The following is a 27571-nucleotide window of genomic DNA, read 5'->3' as shown; positions in this document are numbered from 1 at the left end:
AATACATATTTTTTCCATATAACACAACATCATACATCTGCAGATATGAAGTTTTTTAATGCAGCAATGACTGATCCATTCGTGGAACCTGCATATCATTTTTGCTACATCTGGTATTTTTGTGCAATTTGTTGCTCAGTTTGTTTATCTTCAACACATGTATACATCAGGTTTTTGATGATGTAGAGGTCTCAAAAATTACTGTATCTAATATGATACACTTGGCTTTATAAGATTTCATGCTCAAATGCATGTAGTTGTACTGAGGGCCACTTCAGGTGAGGGTGCGGGCCGTCCGCGGGACTCGGGCCTCCAGTTGCCCATCCCTGCCTTATATCATGAGACATTTTACTTTTTAGTCCATGCAACGTCCTATTAAACAGCCTACCTAAACTGCAGGTAAATGTGAGAATATCTTTGCAGCTGTTTTCCGGTTGTAAATCTTCGGCGGATTCGCTGCGCTTCGTCAGACACGTAGGCTGCGTGTGAAATGTGTGAAATTCACGTTTTTGGCCTTATGCAAGAGAAGACCGCCTGTTGCAGGACCGTCCATGAAAGAGTTAGTGTCTTTCCAGGGAAATATAAATCCAGCCCACTTCAGCCCTGTAGCCTCCTCCTCCTCCTCCTCCTTCTCCAAAGTGAGGGCTGCACAGCTGGCAATTTACAGACAGTAAAGCTGTGAGGAGTAATTGGCTGCTAGGTGGACCACTACCCCGCAAATTGGACCCGCGTTTGATGGAGAAGATGAATTAGCAAGAGGACTGGAATATTTATGCATCTATTGTCTTTTGGGAGTTCGTTTTGTGAACTTCTGGATCACCAGAATTGAAAACCCAGCTCCCCTCTCTCCCTCTCCACTGGAACCGTTATAACCTCCTCATACTGGAAGCATAAGGTTAGTGAGATTTGTTCGTCCTCTGAGCCTTTACTGACTGAAATGAGGAGAAATAAAGGATGGGATTGTGATTTTGCTTCAAAACATACTACCTTTGTAAAGTTATTTTGCTGCGTTCCAACAGTACAGCTCCAAACTTTATAAGAAGAAAGCAACACATTTCATTTAATACTCATAATATGGGAATTAAACATAATTTTGTACTGCTTTGATAACTTTGTGAGTTAGAATTGTGCTATAAAGTCACTTCATCAAAAGTCAAGCCCAGTTCGTAAAATTCTATACTAGTGAAACGATCGCTTTCACTTTAGTATGGAGGTTAAAAAAAAAATAGGTGGAATGCTGCAACAGGAAACTAAATATGTTCCCAAAAGCCAAATATTGACGTGGAAAAACAGTCTGAAGTGCATTCACTGAAATCCCTTCTGCCAAATTGTGGTATGTTGCACTAAAATGTGTAAATGGATACAGCTTTCTAACAAGCTACACTCATTGAGGTTAAATAAGGTATAGTGACCTATTTACTGATGATTCCATGCAAAATTTGGGTCAAAAAATGATTTCTGATGGTGTTTTCTAAATGCCAATCAATGTTTTAATCCATCATTACATCCCAAATATCTAATAACATATCGAGTTTGCTGTTTTACATTTTTTTAAACTGTTTATACATTGATTTTGGTCCAGAGACTGTGCAGCTGTTTTCCAAAAGATAAGTAGTGCAATGGTGCCTTGGTTTTAGTTTTTCTGATGTCTTAGCACAGCGTTTAAATGACCCCTTTTTAAAAAGTGGTACAAAAACATTTATTATGGTATGGGATTTGCATCTTGACAAAACAGGTGGATCAGAAAGCCAGCGAACCATAATAACATTTTCTCTGACTTTCTAAGAAATGTTTGACCAACACTTTACATGTTAATCAACTTTCGATCTGTTATTTCCTGATCTTCTATTTTTGCTTCTATACCTGAAGCCATCTTATCCTTTGGGTTTCATCTATAATGTGGTTTCTTCCATCATTCATCTACTCCCTTTGATGTGGCTCATGCTCATGTTGACTAGTTTCAGTATAAAGTCTCATAAAGTTCCTCTGAGGTCAGCGACAAGGCAGGACAATCTTCTCTGTTGCCCAGGGAGCTTTCACTCCCAGTTTAACAAAAGCACAGCAAGGTACAGACCTCTGGTAGTGATTAGCGATTCAGAGTCGTGTGTTTGTTTTGGTGGGAATGTGTGCATACAGTGTCTCAGGAAGACTTTGTGATGACGAAAGTGTTCTGTATGTTAAGGCCGGAGAACTGCTGCTGCTGGTTGATTTGAGCCTTTCACAAGACCTGATCCATGAGCACATTGGTATGGAGAGTCCCAGCTTCAGTGAGAGGCCAGAGAGGAGGAGAAACAGTTCACTATGTGTGTGTGTGAGACAGAAAGGGTTGGTTTGAATAAAGTTGGACTGATGCATATGTGTTGGCTTTTAAAAAAAAATCAAATCATGGATTTGCAACTGGAAAGCAAGAAAATCACCAAATTTTAGATCATGAAACAATCTTTATTTTATTTGCATAATATGTTGTGCTTAACTCCTGATCCACTCATTATTTCTGTTAATTACACAAGGTTGTTAAAGACCTAAGATTCCCCTATAAACTGTGCAGGTTGTTAAAACAGACAGACTGCCATGGTGGTTATGTTTCCAGTTCAATTTGTCTTGTGTGTTTGTCAGCAGGATTTGGGAAAAACTACTGGCCAGATTTTAATAAGACACGATGAAAGGGTGTAGTATGGGTCACAGAAGAGACCTTTACATTTTGGAGCAGATGTAAATTACGGGGCAGATACAATAATTACTTTTCACTGTCATTAACATTGCGAGGACATTTTTGCTTTGCAGAAGGCTGCACTCTCCGAGTACCCTTCTAGTTCCACACAGTTTGGCTAAATAAAAGTTAAAAGTGTTAGTTAGTATTTTCCTAAATTTTCCATTTATACAGCCACAGAAAGGGCATGTGCATGTGTTGCTTCCAGTCAAAATGTGGGAGGTCTGTCTACAATTATTTATTTTTTTTCTCCTCACTCATTCTTTGAGGATGAGTTTGCTTCCTGCATTTTGCAACTTCAGCGGGTGGAGGAATTGTCACTGCCAGTATCGTAACAAAGTTCTAAACATGTGTTTAGTCTAGCTTAGCATAAATGAAAGCATTGCATATTCTTACTCACATTAAGTGAGTGGTATGTTTCCCAAAATGTTGGAGTATTCCATAACAGAGATTGGTTTAATTCATTCTGATATCATTGTATATTGTATCCCTCATTCTCCTTGTTTGTTCCTGATCTCCTTTAAAATACAGAATATCTACAAAAAATGTTGCACCTCATGGCTTTAGTTCAGCGACGATGGCTCTGCCTCTAAAACCCCCTGCTGACAAAAGCTTAGTGTGACCGTGTGTGTCCTTCCATACACTGTGAAATTGGACTCAGACGACGCAGTCAGTCCCAGACATGTTTTGGAAAGGGCACCTTAAGTTTGTGGTTTCTGTACAAACACATCACACTACTGTATTTGTGTCTTTGGAGGAACAACCCCCCACTTGCTAAAAACTAAGAAGGAGTGTAGCTGTCAAGATATCAATAGCAGGCCTATGTTAAAATACCTCCCAGTGCTGTACAGGAAGGTTTAAGAGACGGAGTGAACATTATGTAGGGAACGGGTATCTTGTTGTAACAAGAAATATGAATGAATATTAACCCAGAGGAAAATGACCTTAATAATAGCTGCTCGATAAAAACTGCAAGCAGTGAAAAAAACAGGACAGAGAAACTGCAGAATGGGACAAACATACAGTGAAAGTGCAGCTGTTAATTTCATAAATATAACCATTCGTGTAACCTTTGTGATCAGCCTGATCGTGTGGGCGCTGTGGCCAACACATTTTTAAATGCTCCCTGTTTTTCTTCCCCACATCTGAGTCATGTAAACACCAGATGGTTTAAATCAAACCGCTGGAGCAGCTCTACACACTTCACGGTTGCATCAATCGTATTTCCATATGCTGAGTGTATTTTCAGCTCCTCCATGTGAAACTTCTTTATTTTTTAACTGCAGCTATTAATGAAATAGTTTTATAGTATCATTTAGGGTGCACTAGGCTGACCAGAGTGCCACACAAAGTGTATTTGGGTAGACCAGTGGGGAGATTTGGCGGGCAACAAGATGATAACTTGTGCTTCTCATAGTCCTCTCTCTGGTATGATTATAGCACAAAGTGGTACTTAAAAGTGTCCCAAAATGGAAAGGATTTTCCTGGTGGAGCACACATTTTAAAAGGGTGCATTTAGACACTAAGAGCAAAAGGCCATCGGTTGAGAAATGTTGAGATCTGATCAATGTCTGAAGGCCCTAAAGGAATAGTTTGACATTTTGGGAAATACACATTTTCTGTGAGTTAGGTGAAAAGGCTGATATGATATCATGTGTCAAGACTGTGCACAAATGAAGCTGGAGCCAGCAGCGGGCCTAGCTTAGTCACAATGACTGGAAACAGAGGGCTTTGATGTCTGGCAGCCTCAAAGCTCACTATAAAAACTTGATGTTATTTTTATAGAAGTATATTTTCAAAAAAATTCAAACTAGTCCTTTAATCCTTATAGTAATATAAATTGCATTCTGTTTTCCCCATCTTCATTTCCACTACTTAGAAAAACCCCAAAGTTTCTCCATATTGAAACTGTCTGGTGTGCACTGTAAACATATTCATGTATTTTTTGCATGCAAAGAGTTAAAAGTGATATTAATTACCTTATTATCTTTTAGTTGTTTGATGATCATTTCTCGGGGGAAAATTGTTCTCAGGTTCTCAAAAACAAAATCATGCCCACCCCACAAGATACGGTCTGATGTACACCAGATACTGAACTGTAAATGTACGTGTGTATATGTATTTTTAAAATACATACACAGCCATCTTGGCTGTTTGTTGCTCACCTCCTAAATTGGTAATCATAAAATCTATCTAAATGGGACCAATATTCAGTATTTAGGTTCACAGATAACCTGAAACAGTCTTCTCATCTGAACATGTGATAGATTTGTCTTAACATTGTCTTTTCCTTTTCTTCATGTACAGCTGAAATAATGGAGAAGTCAAGACGCAGGTTAGCATTTAGCCTTCTGTTTGGGTTGTGGTTACCTTACTGTTTGGCCCAGACCACACCATCAAACACAGCCACTCGGCCACCCACGCGAGCACCCACGCGGGCACCCACTCGGACACCCACTCGGACACCCACGCGGGCACCCACTCGGGCACCTACACAGGCACCCACACTATCACCCACATTGTCCCCGTCGCCCCAGCCTCAGGCCGAACGCCTAAAGGTCAGACTGTCAGGATACCCCCGGAAACACAACGAGGGCCGGATAGAGCTTTTCTACAAGGGAGAGTGGGGAACCATCTGTGATGACGACTTCACGATAACCAACGCCCACGTGCTCTGTCGCCAAATGGGCTTCGTCGAAGCCACAGGATGGACCCACAGCGCCAAATACGGCAAGGGCCTAGGTAAGACCGACCTCAGCCACTTCCTGAGATTCAGTTTCTGGTCTAATAGGCTGGGTGTTTTGCCATTTGGGTATTTGTGGTGCTTTAAATAACTGGTTTAGATTATATTCAGATACACCCTACAAAGTACTATTTAAACGTCTACAATTTGACAGTCTTATGGTGTATTCCCAATTTATCCTGTAATCCAAGTAGGTCAAAAACTTAAAAGAAAAAAGCTAAACTTTTTTTCTTTTTTCTATTCATCAAGAGTACTTTTCAACATATTGGTCTCCATTTACATATTAGGCTTTTAGCTGATTCTCTTGTTGAGAATAAGTGCAACTGTGGAGAGCTTGCTGCTCTAAGTTCCCAGAGCACCAGTGTTACAAGCAACCAAGTGTCACTTCCAGGCCTGGACCGATTACATTCCACAGGCCTGGGAGTGTGCCGGAGCCACACTGACACTGACAGTCTGCTGCCTGTCCAGGGAAAATCTGGCTCGACAACGTGCTGTGTAACGGAGGCGAGAAGAGCATTGAATTCTGCAAGTCTCGCGGCTGGGGCAACAGTGACTGCACTCACGATGAGGATGCCGGAGTCGTGTGCAAAGACGAGAGGATTCCTGGCTTTGTGGACTCAAATGTTATTGACGTAAGTTGATAAATTACATTTAAAGAGCTTCTGTATTTTTGATGTGGTAAACATAATGTCCATTAAGAAGCTGTTATAAGCCCATAAACTCAGCTTTAGTGTTTACAGCCCTGCCGCTGCACAGCCTATAGACTGTAAGATTTAAGCCATATGGAAGACATTCAAAGCCTCAGTGCAAACCTACCTGTAGCTGCCACACACATGGTGTTGATCGGCTCTGCTCTATACCATGTGTCTGAGCCTGTTAAAAACCAAAGCTAGTATATTGTCTTGAGGTGCTGAAGTGTATGTAGAGCTCTTTCACTAAAGAAACTGACAGAACAGTTCCATTGACTGATTTTTTTGTGTGGTTTTGGAGGAGAGCAAGGTTGTGACCTCAGTGTCACTGGTTCAGATGTGAAATCCTGCTGTTGTGTTGCTGTTATCTCCATCAGCATCAACTTTCAGGGTTTAAAAAAAACAAAAAACAATCTTGTTGTACAGAACAGAAGGCCTTTCAGCCTTGACAAAGATGGCCATACTAGACTCACGACTCTTACCTTTCAAAGTAAAAGCACATATACATGCTGCAACTGCACAGTCGCCCAGAAAGTTGGAATGTTTTACCTCTTTCCATGAAATGATTGTGACAATGTGATTTATTGTTGACAGATAAAGTGTATTTTTTTCTCAAAACTTTATTAATTAATATCTTCCAAACATATCACAATGACAATAAAACCACAATTAACAGAGAAAAAAAAAACTTTCAGGGTTTAGTAGTAACGGAAAATGGTCAATAATTACATAACCTAGAGTGTTTTATATTCATCCAGATAATGTCTGAGTTTCTGTATGTCTTCTATATTTGTATGGAGAAAAACTGCTGTTGTAGATTAGAAGTTACAGTTTCCTGTTACTGTTCACCGTTCAAATAGATCCGTCTTTGCAGTTGATTGCCAAGTAAGTTTTCTCATACAAGGATTTGCCCTGTTATTATCATGCCTAACAGCCTCAATAAACATGATAAGATAAATAAAAATGAAGAAAAACAACAACAACAAATGTACAGGAAAAGTCAAGAGTCATAAATATAAAATAAAATCTTTACAATAAAAATATTTCACATATGTCTGTTTTCAAATGAGTGTAATAACAGCCCAACCCAACAGATGTATGGTGTCAGGATCAAAAATGAACATGCGCAACAATTGCTTACTTTTGTCTCAATCATGAATATTGAGCATTATGTGCATCTAAGCATCTGACAAAACTCAGAACATGCAAGCTCCACACAGAAGAGCTGCAAGCCAGAGTTGAACCATCGATGGAATGATTTACAGATATATTTAGTTATTCATATCAGTAATTTAATATCCACATGTTGAAAATGGATTGTGACTAGTTTTTCCCAGTCATTTCCCATTTCAGATGCAAACAATTTCATTTCCAATAATGAACAGTGTGATAGTGTGAATTAGAGAAGTATATTGTAAAAGGTGACAAGTTGTAATTGATTTACAGATAATTGATTTACAGATATTTACAATGAACCTCTTCAACTGTTATTGTTATACATATATATATGAATCGCTAATATCTATTTATATCTACAATTCTTATCACAGCTACCGATTAAATGTGAAAAGGGCTAGCCACACAAGCCCTACTCTGTGTGCCGAGCACCTCCCACCTCCTCCAGTGGAATTATTCAGAGAGTTTGTATTCATGTACTCTCAGGTGGGAATGATGACTGAATGGATGTGAAGCAGAGTGTTTCTAAAAAAAGGTCAAGTGTGCTCAGTAAACCACTTCTTGGAAAGATTTAAAAGTGAGGGAACAAGAAAAGCCATGTGTGTGATGCTGGCTTAGCTGTTTCCAGTTGGTCTTAATTTTTCCATTTGTCCTCTTTGATGTCCATCTGTATACCCGACTGGTCCGAGGTGAACAAGGTTAGACCGGGGACCGTCTCCACAGACCTCTGGAAACGGCTTGAATGACTGGATGATGTGTCTCTGTTACATAGAAGGATCTTATGAAAAAAAGTTTCATAAGAGTAAGTGGGCGGTCTGTCAGATGGCTAACCACTTTCTCTCTCTTTCTTCTCTCTGCCTGTTTCTGCAGGTCAGACTCAGTCAAATGTGGTGTCCAGACTTCAATCTACAACCACAAACTAGTTTTCTTTTCCAAATAAACCACAGCGGAAGTGACTCATTGCAAAGCTGGCAATCAGAGATATCACGTTTACCACTTATGAGCTGTTTAGACCTGAAATTACTGCCTGTAATAGCTGTGACTCACTGTTTAGTCTGTTTCTCTCATTCAACCGACTTAAAGACATGTTTATATCGTATGACAATATGTCTGTATGCATGGATATGTCAATGTGATTGTTAAAGAAAAACAACCCTTGTGGTTTTTGGCAAACTTAAACATCACATCCTCATTTAATAATCAAAAGTCAGTGTTTCCTAAAATGTTATATTTGAAAGAAATGTACATGAAGAAAGACAGTATGAAGGTTTCTCCTTGTTTGCATCTGTGTTGTATAAAATATAGCATGTTTCAGTCAAGTTTTAGTCAAATTTAAATCTGAAATAATTCCTGATTTAAGTCCTGATTTGCTCCAAACAGGCTCAGGTCAATGAGAACAGGGTAGAGGAGGTGCGGCTCCGGTCCGTGGTCGCCATGTCTAAAAAGAAGCTGCCCATCACAGAGGGTGTGGTGGAGGTGAAGTACAAAGACGGCTGGGCGCAGATCTGCGACCTGGGATGGACGATCAAAAACACTCATGTGGTCTGCGGCATGCTGGGATTCCCACACGAGAGGAAAGTCAACAAGAACTTCTACAAGTAAGTGAACTGCTAGACTTCAACCAATAAAATCTGATTCTGGTTCATGAGGTTAAAGCTGCAAATGACACTTTTTTATACAACTTCAGGGCCCAGAAATCATAAAAAGAAAAATATATACTTACTCATTTCGTGTAAACAGGCTGTAGCTCAACTTCAGTTAGATAAGAAACAAACTAATTATTTCAAACTGATAAAAGATGGGCAACAAAGGGGCAGTCTCTAAGCACCAGGACATTTAACCAATATTCCATAGAAACATGCAGATCTTTCTGTGTTTCCTAGTCCTACAGTGGGAATTAGGCCACTTAACAAAGTGGCTGTAACTTTCACCTTCTCTCACGATGTTTGCTGCAGCCTATTGGACATTCCTGTGGTTTTAGTCTGTAAAGCAAAGTGGCTACACTTTGACCAAGCCGCAAGCAGGATCTTAGTCTTTGTTCGGAAAAGAGTGGACATTACAAGAACTGCTGTTTACTGGAGATATGAGCGGTACTCTGGGTAGGTTTTTGTAACATCTGCCAGAAGTGTAGCTCTGAAACAAAGCACATGAGTCTCTGATTGTTCTGTTCTGTTTCTTATTTCTTTTTCCTGAGGATGTTTTTGTTTTTCCTTTGGATAGACAAAATGTCCTGGTCGGGTCATATAATTTATGCTCTCGGTCTCTGTTCATTACTTTGCAGAGGAAGTTAAAGAGTGATTATTAACAGCCTGCAGTGGTGGAAAAGCACCAACATGTGTTTTTACATCTGCAGGGCTTTATTTGTTAGAGATAGTTCAGAACATTAACAGGCAGCAAAACCTGATTATCGAAATGATTATTGATAAATTTAACATTTAATTTGTTGAATCAGCTCAAAATGTCAGGCTTAAATGTGAAGATTTGCAGCTTGTCAGTTTCATATAATTTTAAATCGAGTATTTTTGAGTTTTGGTCTGTTGGTTGTCAAATGCAAAACATTAAAATATATAATTTGTTTTTTTCAGTTCTTGTGCAGTTGCATTTTTCACATCTTTTAGCATTTTTATGTAGGCAGTTATTTTCTCTTTTCTATTTAATGAATCATTTAGTCTGTAAAATGTCAGAAAATAGTGAAATTGCCATGACATTTTAGCAAAGTCCAATGTGACATCTTTAAAGGTCTTGTTTTTTCCAACCAACAGTTCAAAACCATATTTAACAAAAGAGACAAAGAGAAAAGAGGCAAATCTTCACACCTACAAAGTTGGAAGAAGTTTACAACTTAAACAAGCAATCTTTTTTTTTTTTAAGTTGATGATTATTTCTCTGTTAATCAATTAATTGAATAAAAAACTAATAGTTTCAGCCCTAAATAAAACCACTTTGTCAGTTGTTGCCCTAAAACCAGGACATTGCAAATGAAGCACTAGAGGTTTTTTACAATGCAGATGAAGATCATAATATTCTTCTTCCATGGGGTAAAAATTACAAATGGTATTGGCCAGTCTGACAAAATCAAAATATTAATGGATTCATGTTAACAGTTTCTAAACAAATTCACACAGACTCTGGGTTGAACAGTCCAGTGATTTATTTGGTGAACTCTCAGACCTCCAATTTTTTCTCCCAGTTTGTCCTTCCAGTGTGACTGCACACATTCCTGGCTGCTCTCCAGTTTAAGCCGTTGTATTCATCCCCTACAGATGCTTCACAGTAGTACGAGGGGAAATGTGTGTTTTCTCTCAAGCGTGTGTGAAGGCTCAGGCTCCGGGGCATGGTCCGGGGTTTGGGAGGGAGGTCACATCATGCTCAGACAGCAACGACTGGAGAGCAACCCTCAAATTGTTTTGTGTAGTCTCGAAAAGTCTTTTAGGTTTCTGAGTGTAGGAGAGGTTGAAGACGACTAAGCTTTTCACATTTGTCATGAGAACTCCAATCCAGGTTTAGTTTTGATGAGCTAGTTTAACTAAAAAATGTAACTACTTGATATGAAGGAGTATGTATGTGGCTGTGTATGGATCTTACTTATTATAAATATGTGCAAATAGCACTGAAGCACAGAGACGCTAATGGTTTGCCAGTGCAGTTAGGGGTGCAGCAAAACTACATAGTTTCTTTTTGTCTTATTTGTTCAGGTTTAGCTGCCACAAAAGCCATGCAATCTTTTTGTGAAATCCCCTTTGTGTGTATCAATGAGGTGTTGTAGCAGTTGAATGAGATCACCTTACAGTAGTTCTTTATTCTGCATAGTTGGAATAGCTCCGTGATTGTGATCATACCTTGGTGACCTGCAGTCTGTAACGTAATATACTGGAGACTTGTGGAATGTCAAAAATGTTATTCACTGCTGAGCCTCCAGTACTCTACCTTTAAGAAATGTGTGTGGGTATCCAGAGACAGTTGTGTGCGTGTGTCTATTTATATGCAGCCTGTGTGTATATGTGTGTGTTTGCATGTAGTTTCTCTCCTGTATGTGATAGAATTGAATGTCTCGCTGTTGCAGACGTCTGAAAAAGCGGGCAGCCGAGAAAGTCTCCAGGCCAAAGGTTAATGTTTCAGCCAGTGGAAGGTACACTGTGACCGGGAGAACCCACTGTCCACCTCCGTCTGCACTCTGTGGTTCTGACAGTGGGTTTCCTGTCGGTAGTAGACGATAACTATTTAGCTATTTAGCTTTCCCCTCTATCTCATATGATGTGCGGCATGTGAATGGATTGTACATTTTTATTTTATCCCGCTGAAACTCATGGTTGCCTTGTGTGGAGGTTCAGTTTTCTCATCAATTCTGTTTTCTGTCTGTCTTTCACGTTTCCACTGACATGACACAGATTGTGAAGACCTCTAATTATAATACATACTAACTTGCATATAAGAAATATCTTTCTTTACTTAATATAAAGTTAATTACATGTTTTATCATCAAGACCTTGTGAGGCCCCTTTTGAAGGGACAGATGTTGTCAGTCTGTGCTGTGTCAGTGACGGGATTAATTTTTCCATGGATTACTCCTTTAATGCAACAGCTGGAAAGCTTATTCCCCATTATGGCATGCTTTTTGGAGGAGATCAGTAATTTTTCATCCTGAGTCCACATGACTAGAGCTGACCTGTGTCTGGTAGAATCTGCAAATCATTCACAGCAAGTTTTAGCCTCACAAAGTGCCAGATGGATCGAGTTTGCCACATTGGACAATAAGAGACAACTATGATGTGACACCATTTATAAAGTGTCCAAGGTTGAAAAAAATGCACAAAGTAGGCCCTGTAATGGGATAAAAACAAATTATCACAGTGAATAATCAATAACAAATTATATTTTTTTTCTTTAAACAATAAGCCTCGCTTTCTTTGTTTTTAATTTCTATCATTAAATCCCATGAACAGATTTGCAGATTCTGAATGACCCAGATGTGGAGCAGAGTAACAAAATATTTGCGGTTTCTCTGACAGAATGAAACTGCAGTTGTGTTCTGAGACCTGTACTGACGAACCCACTAACAAAGACTGTGTGTGTTTCATGATATTGCCATTTAATATCATGGTTTAATTATTAAACCTACCTTTGTAATTAAAAAGCAATGCCATACATGAAACTAAAACAATGTGGTAACTTGAGGTTCACATTGTCACAATAGTTTGAACTAACAAACATGTTAATGATCAGGCTTTACATGTCATACACTATGTGGTCAAAGGTATGTGGACACCCAAACAGTACACCCATTCGTTCCACTTCCAGTTCATCCCAAAGGTGTTGGGATGGGGTAACCATGTCATTATGAACCTGGCCTTGTGCATACAAATATTTAAAATATCATTGTATGGTATTTCATTAAAATTTCCTTTAATTTGAACTGAGATGCCTATACCACAAACAGTGCAAAACAGCCCTAAATGTATACAAGTTTGTAGAAATGTATATGTCCATATCCTTTTGGCCCCGCAGTGTCAAAATAACTGCTGAATGTCCAAAGTGTCTTTGTCACATTATGTTTTTTGTTTATTTAAAAAAAAAGGATGTGTCACTTTCAGCAAATCTTTGTGTCTTGTGCTACGTTTGATATAGAAAGTATGTGGTTTACATGTTTTGTGTATGTAATGATTAACTATTGAAGCATTGAAGGAGACACATTCTTTTGAGCAGTGTAACTATATATAACATTTAACATATTTGTGCTTCTTTTAACTTTTATTGTTATGTGTTTTCATTTTGTCACGTCATGTTCTTCTCCTAACTGTGCAGTCTAACTCGTGTTTACCTTGCAGGCAGACATCCAAAGCTAAAGCTAATTCTAAATCTAAACCGAGCAGCCCTGGCAAAAGGTAATCTGAGGATAAACAGTTCAGTGGGTAAATTCAAGCTGTCACATGCTGCTTCCACAAGCCTCCCAAACAAACATGCCAATTAATCTGATAAGAAAGTCATGGGGGGCCTGCCAAAAAATGTTGGTGGTGTGTTCCCAAGAACAGTTAAAGCTAATTGTCAAAGCCACATCCACCCCCTCCAGTAGGAGAGCCTGTCCTGCACATGTGGCTGGCTTCAAAACAGAGAAGAACTAATGTTCGGTGTGCAGAATAGCCCTTAAAAATACACCTTTTATTTGTGCTTATACTGTACAAATTATTCCAAGGATATTTGATCACACAGTTGGAAAGAGCTAACAGGGCTTTAGTAGTACTGGTATGCATATTTTGTGAGCTTAGCTGTAGCCTGGCTAGCTGTTTCCCTCTGTTTCCAGTCTTTATGCTAAGCTAGGCTAAGAGCTGCTAGCTTCAGCTACATATTTACTTAAAATAAGTGAATCAACCATGTGTGTGTAACCCCTCATCAAATATGCTGATTTACTTCAAGCGCCATATTTACAGACAATTAAAAATAGAGAAAAGTTGTTGTTTTTCTTTTTGTCTGTCGTTTTTAGAATTGGAGACAATATCTGTGGTAGTTTCTGTGAGTCCGATGACTTAGTTGGTTGTAATAACCTGAAACGAACCAACAGCATTTTCATGAACATGTTTATATGTTCAGTTTTTTAGATTGTAGCTTCATTTTTGGTTATTAATTTATTTGTGTGGTCATTCATTTAAATCATTTTTTTTGGTTAATTTTCAGCATATTGTCAAGTCTTTAATTGTCACTGTATACTGTAAATTAAACACAGGCATTAATTTGTCAATTTAATCAAGTGTCATTTTGGAATCTGTAGTGTGTTCACACTGGAAAAGCATGGATTTGGGACACATCTAGTTTTCTTCATCCGAGTCCTTGTCCTTATCTCTGCTCCCTCCAGGTTGTATTTGGAGCGCCAGAAGCACTACTTCCACATTCACTCTGTGGCGTGTACAGGCACAGAGGTCCACCTGGCAGCCTGTCCCCTGGAGTTTAACAGGCCGAACTCATCATCGACCTGTGACGGTGGAATGCCGGCCGTCGTCAGCTGCATGCCGGGGCCGATGTTCATACAAAACAATAACATGAAAAAGAAACCTAAAATATCGGTAAAGTAGTCTTAAACTTGAGAGCCTTTTACACAGCAGACTTTTTGACTCGTCATGGCAGAAAAAAGCACAGCTGTAACTGATAACACTATGCCTCTAGATTTATATAGGGTGGATTCGGGTAATGTGGGACACTTAAGGTTTGGCTGGTTTATTTCCTGCTTAAAGTAAATATAGTCATCAAAACCTTTACTATTGGTCTACCATGGGTGTCATGTGACGGAAATTACATAAAAATATTTTTTAATTTAGAAAAATATAACAAAGTCAAAATTGCAAAAAGTGTCCCACATTATCCGAATTCACCCTACCGGTATATATTTTTAAATACATTTAATCTCCTCTGTCTGTCCGTTAAATAGAATTGGTTCGTCAAAAAGCAGAGCTTTAATACTCTATTCTGTGTTGCCCTTGTTGTCTAGCTCTGAAATGCATCTCATGGTTTTCATCAGTAGATGGAATTTGCTCAATTATCAAAGGAGAGATAAAAGAGAAGCAGAAGGAGAGATTTAACTGTAAAATGTGGTTGAAAGCTCCAAAATACCTTGGACCTTGAGTAACGTTTTAGTTTCCAATAATGATCTAATTTACGGTTTTCAACATGACAAGAACAAAATTCTTAGTGAAATCTTATCAGCCAGTAGTAGGCTAGATTTGTCAAATAACTGTAGATGCCTGCCAGGCTGCTCAGAAGACTAACCCATAAAACATAGATTAAAATGTTGTTTAATGTGTCTGCTTTTGTCTAGAGCAACGTGAGGCTGAAGGGAGGTGCCAGAGTGGGCGAGGGTCGGGTGGAGGTGCTGAAAGACAACGAGTGGGGAACAGTGTGTGACGATCGCTGGAACCTGCAGTCGGCCAGCGTCGTCTGCAGGGAGCTCGGCTTCGGCAGTGCCAAGGAAGCACTCACCGGAGGCCGCATGGGACAAGGTCAGGAAAAACATTGTCATACAAAAATGTTTATGGTTTTGTGCCAGCCCAAACAAAGCTGAAAAAGTTTGTCCATTATAATGACTAGGATAGTGCCGGTCTCCGGTATTGCTGCTGACAGGATTCCTTGGAAAGGTTTCCATGTAAACAACTTCTCCAGTTGAAGCACCAAAAACAATAACAGATGACAAAAACTGCAATTTAACATATTTTACATCTTGTCGTTCTGCACGAATTCAGCAATTCTTGTCTAAGAAATCTACAACAAGGTTTTTCAATTTCTATGGTTTAAGGTAGGGTGCTAACACCAATTCACCAATTTTTTTTAGCTTTTCAGCTATCTTATGTTTTGTCAGCCCAAATGAGAAATTTTATACCTCAATACAAACAAGAGGACATGATAGAACATGGCAAAAGTGAACTCAGGGTAATCCAGACGATCCTGTGCTTTGCATTAAAACCCTGTTAAAACCCCCTACCTGTCACCTGTCACCTGAGGCAGGATGTGTTTATAACTATTTCTCTTATCTCTCAGGTCATCTCTGATCATGTGCTCCCAACAAGGAGGGCACATTCCGCCAAAGTTTCCTCATTTGAAGCTTTTTTTAATTAGTAAAGGAATTCTGTGCATTAGGGACAGAAAAGAAACAAACACATGAAAGAAAGAAGAAAGAAAGACACCCTCCACAATAAAATGCTTTTCTGACCAACTTACTACAATAATAGTTTAACATTACTGCATATTTTCCATTTATAAAGGTCTTTATCACAATCGCAAGCCATCCCCCCCACTACATTCCTGACATTAATTATCCCGAACTGTTCCTCATTCATTAAATAACTTTTTCCTGCGTCTGTCAGGCATTTTTTTTTAGAACAAAAAGCCATCTGTGTTATTTCAGCAAGGCTATGGACCATTTCATGTGAAAATGAGGCAGTCGACTTTATAAATCCAGCTTCTGTTGGAGCCACCTGGCCTTCACATGAGTAACTGTAAATACATAAAAACATTCCTGTTCATTTTACAAAGGATGGTTTGAACTAAAATACTTAAAACCAAACTGATTGATACCAAGGATTAAAAAAAAACAGTTGATAAACTTACAGTTTGTGTAAATTATATTGTAAAAAGAACTAAGGAAGCATGAAAATGGTCACTGGAAGTAAAACGTTGCGAATAAATATTCTCCAACCGAACAAAACATAGTGTCAGAATATAAGGGCCAGCTAAATATTAAAATATTCATCTTAGTGTGTGTTCCTCAGTAGAACATTGAGGTGTGGGTAGCTTTTTGGTAACGGCTCAGAGATTCCACTGAAGAAGAAACAGGCAGTCTTTTGATGGACGGTTCTCAGAAACGCTGGGTGGGGATGTCTTCTCTCGTGTGTGTACATTATGATTTCTACCGCAGAGGAAGTTAGTCGAGCTGACTCATCACAAAAAATCTTTGAGGCAGCAGCAGAACCTGCTCTGTGCTCGGACGGATGTTGGACCACCACTTGGCTGAATTAATCCAAGAAACATTCCTAAACGTCACTGCTGAAGGAATTCCATTCATGGAAAATTTATATGAAACAAATGACACCTCATGGTGCTGTGAGTCAGTCGTGATGGAGTGAGAGTTTAGAGTGTGGATGCAAACCAGGGTGTCGCTGACGGAGAACATGCATGCTCAGCAAACATAACTAAGCTGCAGATCAGTCTCAAGAAGTTCTGTGTATTTAGTTTAAAAGGCTGGACTCTGGATTACATAAGAGCAATACAAATCTGAAAACATTTTGTGATGTGCCTTCGCATAGTCCAGTCCAATATGATAAAAAGTAGGTTCACTTTGACTCTGACATACAGTCATGGATTAACCATTTTCAATGGTTTTCTTGATAATAACCAAAATAAATATCAAGAAAACCATGGAAAATGGCTAGATATCAGCTCTTAAATTAAACTATTTTGAGCTATTATTGTTGTTATCATTATATTTGCCCAACAAATGTACCTTTAGTTGTACCAGGCATTACTATGAATAAGAACTTGAAGAAAACAAGGGTGGAAAAATATTTTTTTCCATGACTGTATGAATAAATCAGTGTCTTTTTTGTTTGTTTTGAGTCTCTGTGATTTAATGAAAAAAAATTGCCTCATGCAAGAACTACTCATGTGAATAGATTTATTTATAAGTTGCCTATATTAATGATGTGTGAGAACTTGCTACATTCACCAATTTTCTGTATTTTTTTTTAAATTTCACGTTATCAAAAAGACAGTTTACAAGTGGTACAGACCTGTGATTGATGAAGTGAGTTTGAGTTGTAGCACCCATATATGACATAAATGACAAAGTAAAAGAAAGTTTAGATAAGAATATGAAAAATGTTCTTGCATGAGGCCCAGTGATTCCACTAGCATCAAGTTGTCTTTCATCAAACTACTAATCAAGTCAATCTTCTTTAACTTTCAAGCTGCCGTCTGTTTGTCTGTTCAGGAATGGGTCCGATCTACATGAACGAGGTGAAGTGCGTCGGTCAGGAGAAGTCCATCTGGAACTGCCCCTTTAAAAACATCACATCAGAGGACTGTCAACACATGGAGGACGCTGCCGTCCGCTGCAACGTGCCCTACATGGCACTCGAGAATTCGGTCAGAGCTGAAAATCCTTGCTATAATGTTGCATTTTAAAATTGTGCTGTTAATGTTTGAATTGTATTGAATTGTTTATATTATTATTTTCTGTTTATGGTGTTTATTACAAGATATTTTGTAGATTATTGGTTAAAATTGGTTAGCTGTGTGGGTCTTTCTTCTGTTTTGATAAATGTAAAATAGCAGTAGTGTTATATTGTGTTTTTGTATTTTGCATTAATTTAGTTATGCGCTGCTCTGAAAGTCTTTTCACTTTGAACTAACATGTGCGATTTAGTGCTGATACTTACAGAAATCTCTAATTTTCACTCCTGACCAACACTTCTTTACTGCTGTCATGAAAATGAGTCATATCATTCATCATTTTGTCTTTTCAATAATTGGGACTTTCACATTTATATGAACTGAATTGAACTGAATTGCTTGGAACTACCTCAAACCTCTTTTTTGTTGAAAGATTAATGGAAAAAAGTTTTTTGTGACAGCAGTCATTTCCATTTAACACAGAGTATATCTGGTTGTGCAGCTTGTAGTTTACCAGACCATACTTTTCGATGTTTCCTGTATATACACATTGAGGCTGAACCAAGTTGGATAAAAACTCTGCAAGTCATCATTTTTATCTTATCGGTAGTCTTCAATTATTTTTTCCTGTTTTGTCAAATGAATACAAAAAAAGAAAGATAAAGCAAGAATGGATAGAAAAAAGTAATTTAAGAGGCACTTATTTACACAATATTACCATAGGTGTATTATTAACATGATATCAATGATTATTTTTTTTTAACAGTACGGTTATCTTAAATTTGGATATATCGTGACAGCCCATATATAAATAATGTCTCCGGTAACGCTTTATATTAAGGTCCTTGTAATAACCATTAATTAACAAGTAATAAGGCCCTTGTAAGTCCTTACAAGATGCTTATTAACATTATTGTGTGTTTATAAGCTTATATAAGTGTTAATAATGGCACTACAAACACCCATGACCCACCCATTATGTCTTTGCCATGCCTTTATTAATCTTATTTTGTTTGCTTATTGATATTAAAATATACTTTATTGCTCATCTATTATAATTTAACTATAAGTTAACTATGCTTTTTGCAACTACCGGATCTAAAGCGAGAACAATGCCTTATTACTTGTTAATTAATGGTTATTAAGGACCTTATTATAAAGCGTTACCATGTCTCCTTTACTATTTCACACCATCAAAATTAATAGATGAAAGTATAGTTTTTATCCAGCCTGACCGTTGTGTATATACTGTAGGCTTTTTTGACTCTAACCCCTCGGCCTGAAACAGATCCGACTCACAGGGGGACGGACCCGTTATGAGGGCCGTGTGGAGGTGCTGGGCATAGACTCTAACGGGACGCAGAGCTGGGGTCTGATCTGTGGAGAGACCTGGACCACCAAGGAGTCCACAGTGGCCTGCAGGCAGCTGGGGTTGGGCTACACTAACCAGGCCCTGAAAGTAGGTCATTAACACCACTGAGGCCCATTTTCTGCAGTAGAGCAGAGCTGCTAAGATCTGCTTTTTAGCATATTTGACATATGCAAATGTAATATACTGTCATGAACACTTAAAAAATCCCATTGCATCCCATTTTATACATTTAATTATTTGCATATATGTTCAAATATATTCCAAATTTTTGTTCAGTCACATATTATCCAATATGTGCAGTATACAATTCTTATTATTACACATTTAAATATCTTCTTAAAACATATGCTGCATTTTGATGTGTATTTATGTGGAATATACTTGAACATGCATGCATGTATGTATTAATATCTGACAGTACATTATAAGTTCCATATGTTGCTTTTTCCATATTGAAAGAACACAATTGTGGCACTGTTTTGTTTTTTTCTATGTGGGTAGACCAAAACAGACTCACATGTGAAGTCTCTAATAAAACTCAAAAGCCACTCACCACTAAAGCCGAGTGGTGACCTCATCTGGAAACCACGTTGACGCAACTCACGCCTAGAATAGTCTAACCCAAACTGCTGCTTCAGCAACACGTTCTTCATTTCTGGAGGACTGTATATGAAGAACGTTAGTTTCAGCCCAGACAGTTCAAAGACAGGACAGGAAGTGTGTCCCTTCACTGACTCCCAGCAGGGCATTTCTGCAGATCCGGATAGTGGGCGGCCGGAGCACTTATGAGGGCCGGGTGGAGGTTCAGGTTGGCTCCAAGTGGGGCACAGTGTGCAGCGCAGGCTGGACCACAAAAGAAGCCATGGTGGTTTGCAGGCAGCTAGGGCTCGGATACTCCATGCATGCCATCAATGTAAGTAGAGCCAAAGAATGAAGACATTTGTTCCACAAATGAGATGTTGAACAAATTTATTTTTGAACAGGATTTAAATTGAGATGCATCATGAACAAACAGTAGGGTGATAGAATTATTGTCAGGATATTAATGACAAAAGTAAACATTAGTATCAGGAGCAACTTGATATTAACTAAGACATTAATGGGTTTACCTTTACACTTTTTTATTTTTTACATTATCTTGTAGAGAGAAGCAAAGCCTTATTAAGATATGGCTGTAAAAACTGATTAAACTGATTGAACTTTATAAATATGAACAATTGAAGTTGATTTAGAGTGACTTAAAGATGGAGTGTGGAAGTTCTACATATAAATTAATGTGAATTACATTCAAGCCCTTCTCAAATCAGTTCACACACTGGTAATAAAGCCTATAGCTGCCATGGAAAGCTCTCTGTATTTCTAGGTATTACATTACATTACATTACATGTCATTTAGCAGACGCTTTTGTCCAAAGCGACTTACAATAAGTGCATTCAACCTGATGGTACTAGACATAGACCATAGGAATCGAGTAAGTACATAACTTTAAGAGCTAACTGTCATTGCTAAGGAGTGCTATATGTTAAAGAAGAAAAGAAGAGAAAAGAAGAAGAAAATTTTTTTTTTTTTTTTTTTTTTTTTTTTTTTAATATATATATATCTGTTAGGTGACCATGACTTAACCGAGGTATTGTTGGAAGAGATAGGTCTTCAGCCTGCGGCGGAAGATGTACAGGCTGTCTGAGGTCCTGATGTCGGTGGGGAGCTCGTTCCACCATTTGGGAGCCAAGACAGAGAAAAGTCTGGAAGAGGTTTTGAGGCGAGTTGACCCACGCAAGGTGGGAGTCGCTAGCTGTTTGGCTGATGCAGAGCGGAGAGGACGGGCAGGGGTGTAGAGTTTGACAAGGTCCTGGATGTAAGTAGGACCTGAACCGTTAGCAGCAGAGTACGCCAGAGCTAGAGTCTTGAAGCGTATCCGCGCAGCCACTGGTAGCCAGTGGAGGGAGCGGAGGAGAGGTGTTGTGTGTGAAAATTTGGGAAGATTGAAGACCAATCGAGCAGCTGCATTCTGGATGAGTTGTAGAGGTCGGATGGCTTTGGCAGGCAGACCTGCCATGAGGGAGTTGCAGTAGTCCAGGCGTGAGATGACCAGTGCCTGGACCAGGACCTGAGCTGCCTTCTGGGCGAGAAACGGGCGGATTCTCCTGATGTTATGCAGCAAGAATCTGCAAGATCTGGTAGTGGCGGTGATGTTTGTTGAGAGGGACAGTTGGTTGTCAAGAGTTACGCCAAGGTTTTTGGCGGTTTCTGTGGAGGCAACCACTGTGTCCTGGACAGTGATGTGGAAGTCAGTGGTGGGAGAGCCTTTCCCTGGGAGGTAAAGTAGCTCAGTCTTTCCCAGGTTGAGTTTGAGGTGGTGCGAGGACATCCACTGGGAGATGTCGGCCAGACATGCAGAGATACGTGCTGCTGCACGTGTTTCAGACTGGGGAAATGAGAAGATTAGCTGGGTGTCGTCGGCATAGCTATGATAGGAGAAGCCATGCGAGTGGATGAGGGAGCCAAGGGAGTTGGTGTAAATCGAGAAGAGGAGCGGACCAAGGACCGAGCCTTGAGGGACCCCGGTGGTGAGTAGACAGGGTTCTGAAACAGAACCCCTCCAAGTTACACGGAAGGTGCGGTCCTTGAGATAGGATTTGAGCAGAGAGAGGGCGGAGCCAGATACTCCCAGGTGATGAAGGGTGGAGATGAGGATCTGGTGATCCACAGTGTCAAAAGCTGCAGAAAGGTCCAGTAGAACCACAACAGATGAGAGAGAGGCCGCCTTCGCCTTGTGAAGCTGTTCAGTCACAGCGAGAAGGGCAATCTCTGTTGAGTGGCCCTTCTTGAAACCAGACTGGTGAGGGTCAAGGAGGTTGTTCCCATGCAGATAGGAGGACAGCTGATTGAAGATAGCCCGTTCCAGAGTTTTGGAGAGAAGGTATACCTTCAAATATGGTTAAAAGTATTTATTATTCCGACCTGATGACAGTTGTGATTATTTTTAATTTTTAGAGTGAAAGTATACACAAAACCAATAGAAGTTTTTTAGGTTTTGGACTGTGGGAGGAAGCCGGAGAACCCACGTTGACACGGGGAGAACACGCAAGAACAAATTGGACACTGCGAGTCATACGACACACCTATAGACTCATAATAGTGTAGTGTACATAATATGTGCAATGAGAGTAAAGCAGCTGCATCAACATAATCACCATAAGTTGTACATTTATACAGGCAGCTTTAACCACATCCAAAATTTTAATCCCAGGTCATTGTTGAAGCTTCAGAACTCAGCTGTGAACCATGTCGGGTTTCAAAGCAGTAAACTGGGAGGAAATTTGAGGATTTGGGTGTGCTGATGTACACTGAAACAAAATTAGAGAGTGCATCTTTAAACATCAGCTATAAATGTCAAGTTCTGGTGTCAGTTCTCCAGAATCAAAGCAAAATCCCTCGTTAAAGAGGCACTGAAACCGAAGTCTACACCCACAGACAAAAACACACCGCAGTTACAGGGTAAAGACTTGCTTTGTTATTCTGTGGCTTCTTGCAAAAGTAGTAAATTATAGCCTGAAGTAGAAGAAAATTAGGTAGGCTGAGGGAAAGTGGGCACAATAGAAACTTACAAAATTACAATTCATCATGACAATTTTACAGTTGGAACTCAGTAAACATCTCAAAATGATGATAATTTGCTTTTATAGGGTTAATAAAAGCTTTTACGTTGTATTTAGTGCTGTAAGAACAATAATATTCAGTTCTTCAGAAACAAATGACAATTATAAGCTCTAATAAAGAAAATTGTTACAGACAGAATTGACCTATAATTACATTTTTCATGTTATGGAATTAAAAAGCCTTCCAGTAAGTAATATAAAGGTTGAATCAGTATCAGCTGTTTTCCCCCAGTGATCACAAATCACGGATTACACTCTGTCCTCAGCCAGCAGCCAAAAATGAGTCATGAACATCTGTTTTTCAGAGCATCATCATCTAAACTGTCTTTTGCTCCATTTGTCAATGATTCTTTCCTGATCAATGCACCGTGTTTGTTTGTGTTTGCATGTTTGTCTGTTCTTTTTCCAACCCAATCTAAGGAAACGTGGTACTGGGACAGCAGCAATGTGACGGAGATGATAATGAGCGGCGTGAAATGCACGGGGAACGAGATGTCTCTGAGTCAGTGCCAGCGTCACAAAACTGTCAGCTGCCAGAAAGCGGCTGCTAAGTTTTCAGCGGGAGTCATCTGTTCTGAGAGTGAGTGACAGAAACAGAAACTGGTGGAAATGTTTAAACAAAATCACAAAAGACAGCAAAAATGAAGTGACGTAACTGTAACCTAATCCTGGCACCGACCCTGTACGCAGCGGCCTCTGACCTGGTCCTGAACGCCCCTCTGGTCCAGCAGACGGTTTACATCGAGGATCGTCCTCTGCACATGCTCTACTGCGCTGCTGAGGAGGACTGCCTGTCAAAGTCTGCAGCCAAGGCCAACTGGCCCTACGGACATCGACGCCTGCTGCGTTTCTCCTCCCAGATCCACAACATCGGCCGGGCTGACTTCAAACCGAAGGCTGGACGCCACTCGTGGGTCTGGCACGCCTGCCATGGGTAATATCATCTTCATTAACAATCTTTAAGTCTTCATTAACTCGGCTTGTGGAGGACTGTTCTGTTTAGATGATCTAATTCATCCTAATAACAACAGACTAGTGTTAATGATGCAGTGAAAGAGTCTCAGCGGGCAAAATTAACCCTTCTGTTACGTTACAGGTCAAATTGACCCATTTCAAAGTTTAAAAATCTAAAAAAAAATTGTTAAAAGAATTTTTTCATAAAAAGATTTTTTTTAAATGCAAAATAAAATTAAAAAATAAATAAATGTCATGTAAAACCATTGTATTTTATATGTAGGTCTTTCTGACTGTACATAAGTCTGTACATAAAAAAAGTTTTAACATGCATTTTTTTTAATGAAAAACTAGTGAATTATCCTCATTGAACCATGATCTGTGAGAGGTAAAGAACACCACTGCACTAAATATCGATTTTTTTGGCTTCTGACACTGGATAATTAAACATGACCCTGGTCAAATTGACCCTCAAACATTATTGCTGTCCCTGAGAACGAACATAACAGGAGGGTTAAGTAAAAGAGTCATTGCAGCACAAAATATAGGCACAAAGAAAATACGTAATAATAGTAGATGTTACATTAATTGTCTCCCTCTAAATCAGTTGATAAAAAAAACTCAGAGTTCTCAAGTTTATTATCTTCTGTCAACATTCTGCAGCCTTTCAAACAACATAGAGTGATAACAGTGGAGGAGAAATTCTGCTTAAACAACAGGCATGAAAAAATATTCAAAATCCTGCAGCAGAAATGTAGCCACTCTTAAAATCTCACAGAGATGTTTTATTTCAATATGTTACGTTGTTTTTTTCTATATTAAACAGCCACTACCACAGCATGGATATTTTCACCCACTATGATCTGCTGAACTCCAATGGTACCAAAGTGGCCGAGGGACACAAAGCCAGTTTCTGTCTGGAGGACACAGATTGTCAGGAGGGTGAGTCTGATGCAGACAAAGGTCTGTTTTCATTTGTTTGGAGAACCAGAAAGGGCAGAGTTGTGTCCTGTAGCAGAGCAAAAATGACAGAAAGTTTAGGTGACCGCATCTGAGCTGTCTCACCTGTTTAACTTGTGGGTTAATTAAATGTAATGTTGAGAAATTAACTACCCTTTATTTTCCCAATTAACCCTTTATCGGGCGAAGAACCGTATTTGGTAACTTCAGCGGTTCGCCAAAATGGGGTCCCCATGTCTTTCTTTGAGGTCGTAGAACCACACGGATTTTGGGTAATATTTAGAGAACAAAGTTGCAAATTAACTAGATTAAAGTGGTAAATCTACAAGAAAAAAAGTCGCAGGTTTAAGAGATTTAAAGTGGCAAATCTGTGCGACAGATTTATGGGAAAAAGTGGGGAAAAAAGCAACTTTTTTCTCGCAGATTCACCACTTTAAATCTCATTAATCTGCATTTTTTTTTCTCCTAGATTTGCCACTTTAATCTTGTAAACTTTTTTCTCAAAATATTACCCCCCTCCCCCGGGTCCGTATGTTTTTTACACATTCTGGCTGTATGTAATATTCTCTAGGGTTGACATTTGGAATTTGCAAGTATTTCAATGAGTGCCCTATTAAGGGTTAAATATCTCTGATTTAAAGGTTAATTTCTAAGGATGACTTCTTGTGTTAATATTATAACCACGTACATTTTGATGGATTAACTAGTGCATCCTAAAATCAGTTCATCTTTTTGACATTCAGGAGTTTCAAAGCGGTACGAGTGCGCCAACTTTGGCGATCAGGGCATCACTGTTGGCTGCTGGGATTTGTACCGTCACGACATCGACTGCCAGTGGATCGACATCTCAGACGTCAAACCTGGAAACTACATTCTCCAGGTGAGCAGCTCAATTTGTAAATCACAGAGCAAATACTGCAATGTTTTCTTGCACCTGCAAAAACATAAAACTGTGTTGGTATAATCCAAATAACCCAAACCAACACCCATAGAAAGAATGTACTGATTCACAGCAAATCTTTTCACCAAGTACATTACATAAAAAATAAGATACCACTGGAAGACTTCAGAGCATGTGGATGTGGATTTGTAAACAAATTAAACTAAGTCAACACAATAAACAGTTGTTCAACTTCAACAGCATCTTAGTAGACTGAACAAATACAATGTTGCTACAGTATTTCAAACTTCAAATCAGACTCTTGTAACAAATGATCACTTTTATTTGACCTCTGCAGTTTAGTCTTTTTTTCCTTTTCCTCTCCTCTGCCTGTCTCACTATGTTTTTCAGTTTTGGGAAATTATTTACAGATGAATATATAAATGGATCTCTGCAACAATTTCCAAAACATGTCCCAATAGAAGCAGGCTGACTCTCCTCTCGCCATGGAACCAAAAACACAATAGAAAAGACTACAGGAAGTAGTCTGCGCTTGTTAGATGGTAGATATTTCTCAGGAAACAAGATTCTGGAGTGAAAAGGACTTTTGAGAAATGTATTCTTATCAATTGTATTGTTCATAGATTGCCTGCAGAGAAGTGTGTTTGTATTATTGCATTGTATTTGCAGAGGGACATACAGTATTATTTGTTGCTGAAGAAAATACTTTAGTGTTTGCATTATTGACTCATCCTCTCACCACAAGAACTGAAGGACACTTTAAGTCGAATCCAACCAAATAAATAAACTACACCTTTAATGTCTGTTTTTTTAAAATCCTGTTATAAAAATGTTTCTCACCTCTTCAGATTGTGATTAATCCAAATCACGAAGTGGCTGAAAGCGACTTCACCAACAACGCCATGAAATGCAACTGCAAATACGACGGGCATCGAATCTGGCTCCATAACTGCCACATTGGTAAGCTCTCAAAAACACTAAAACTACCAGATGTTAATGTCACATTTACCATTTTTATTTACACCTTTTTCAACTGCTCTTAATCCCTACAGGTGATGCGTTCAGCGAGGAGGCAGAGAGGAGGTTTGAGAAATACCCCGGGCAGCTGAATAACCAGATTCCCTAATCAACAATAATTTCCCACCTCACTAGCTCAAAAAGCAAGACACAAACCTTTTTTGTTTCCAGATATTAAAATGGATTCCCCCCCACATTTTATTTTGGAGTCATGGAAGAAGCCAACAGTATTTTCCTGCGGTGAATGTGTTGTATTTTATACTTGAATATTCAAGTGCTAATTTTTTTTTCTCAGTCTAATGTGAGCTAATGCTTTATTTTTTATTACAAAACAGTTATGAATGTTATGAATGTTCCGAGTAATGAATGAGGTGTTGTTTTAATATTTTTTTATAACCTCTTTTTGTTGGTTTAACTTTGGAGCAAGCAGGTTCAGAACTACCTGAGGTGTTACCATTAGCTGTGACGCATTTAAAAAAAAAAGATCAAACCTGAGGCAGGAACAAGAACAAATGCAGCTCTGTGAAAGACTCACTGGTCTTCATACTGGGCATTATGGACAGAAGAGATACGCTGTCACATTTCCAGAAACCTGCAGGTGTTTCAGAGCAAACATTCAACTATTACCAGGTTTATTTACTCTAAAATGAAGGTATTTACATCAATAACTTGCTTTTTCTGCCATCTTGTTCACAGAAACAGACACACCTGCCTCCACTGTTATATTTTTATGAATGTA

General features: G+C 39.0%; 1 protein-coding gene across 3 annotated transcripts; it reads left to right on the top strand.

Moving 5' to 3' along the window:
- The first annotated feature begins 643 nt into the window (after positions 1-643).
- On the top strand, positions 644-27571 carry loxl3b (lysyl oxidase-like 3b). 3 transcript variants are annotated; one of them, XM_059353446.1, is made up of 16 exons: positions 644-895; positions 5018-5452; positions 5922-6085; positions 8699-8916; positions 11382-11447; positions 13144-13200; positions 14166-14373; positions 15123-15303; positions 17787-17941; positions 19257-19427; positions 23421-23580; positions 23691-23934; positions 24781-24896; positions 25658-25794; positions 26664-26775; positions 26868-27571. In XM_059353446.1, the coding sequence occupies exons 2-16, from the start codon at positions 5026-5028 to the stop codon at positions 26939-26941; spliced, it is 2490 nt and encodes an 829-aa protein (XP_059209429.1). In that variant the 5' UTR covers positions 644-895; positions 5018-5025; the 3' UTR covers positions 26942-27571. The 3 variants fall into 3 exon arrangements, with proteins under 3 accessions (XP_059209429.1, XP_059209427.1, XP_059209428.1); XM_059353444.1 differs by lacking the exons at positions 11382-11447; positions 13144-13200 and having other exon boundaries at positions 646-895; XM_059353445.1 differs by lacking the exons at positions 644-895; positions 5018-5452; positions 5922-6085; ... (5 more) ...; positions 17787-17941; positions 19257-19427 and adding an exon at positions 20271-20703 and having other exon boundaries at positions 22262-23580.

The sequence above is a fragment of the Centropristis striata genome, chromosome 16 (genome assembly GCF_030273125.1).
Source record: "Centropristis striata isolate RG_2023a ecotype Rhode Island chromosome 16, C.striata_1.0, whole genome shotgun sequence".
Taxonomy (NCBI): Eukaryota; Metazoa; Chordata; class Actinopteri; order Perciformes; family Serranidae; genus Centropristis; species Centropristis striata.
Note: the sequence above shows the minus strand (reverse complement) of the source record. Positions and strands in the feature narration are given on the sequence as shown.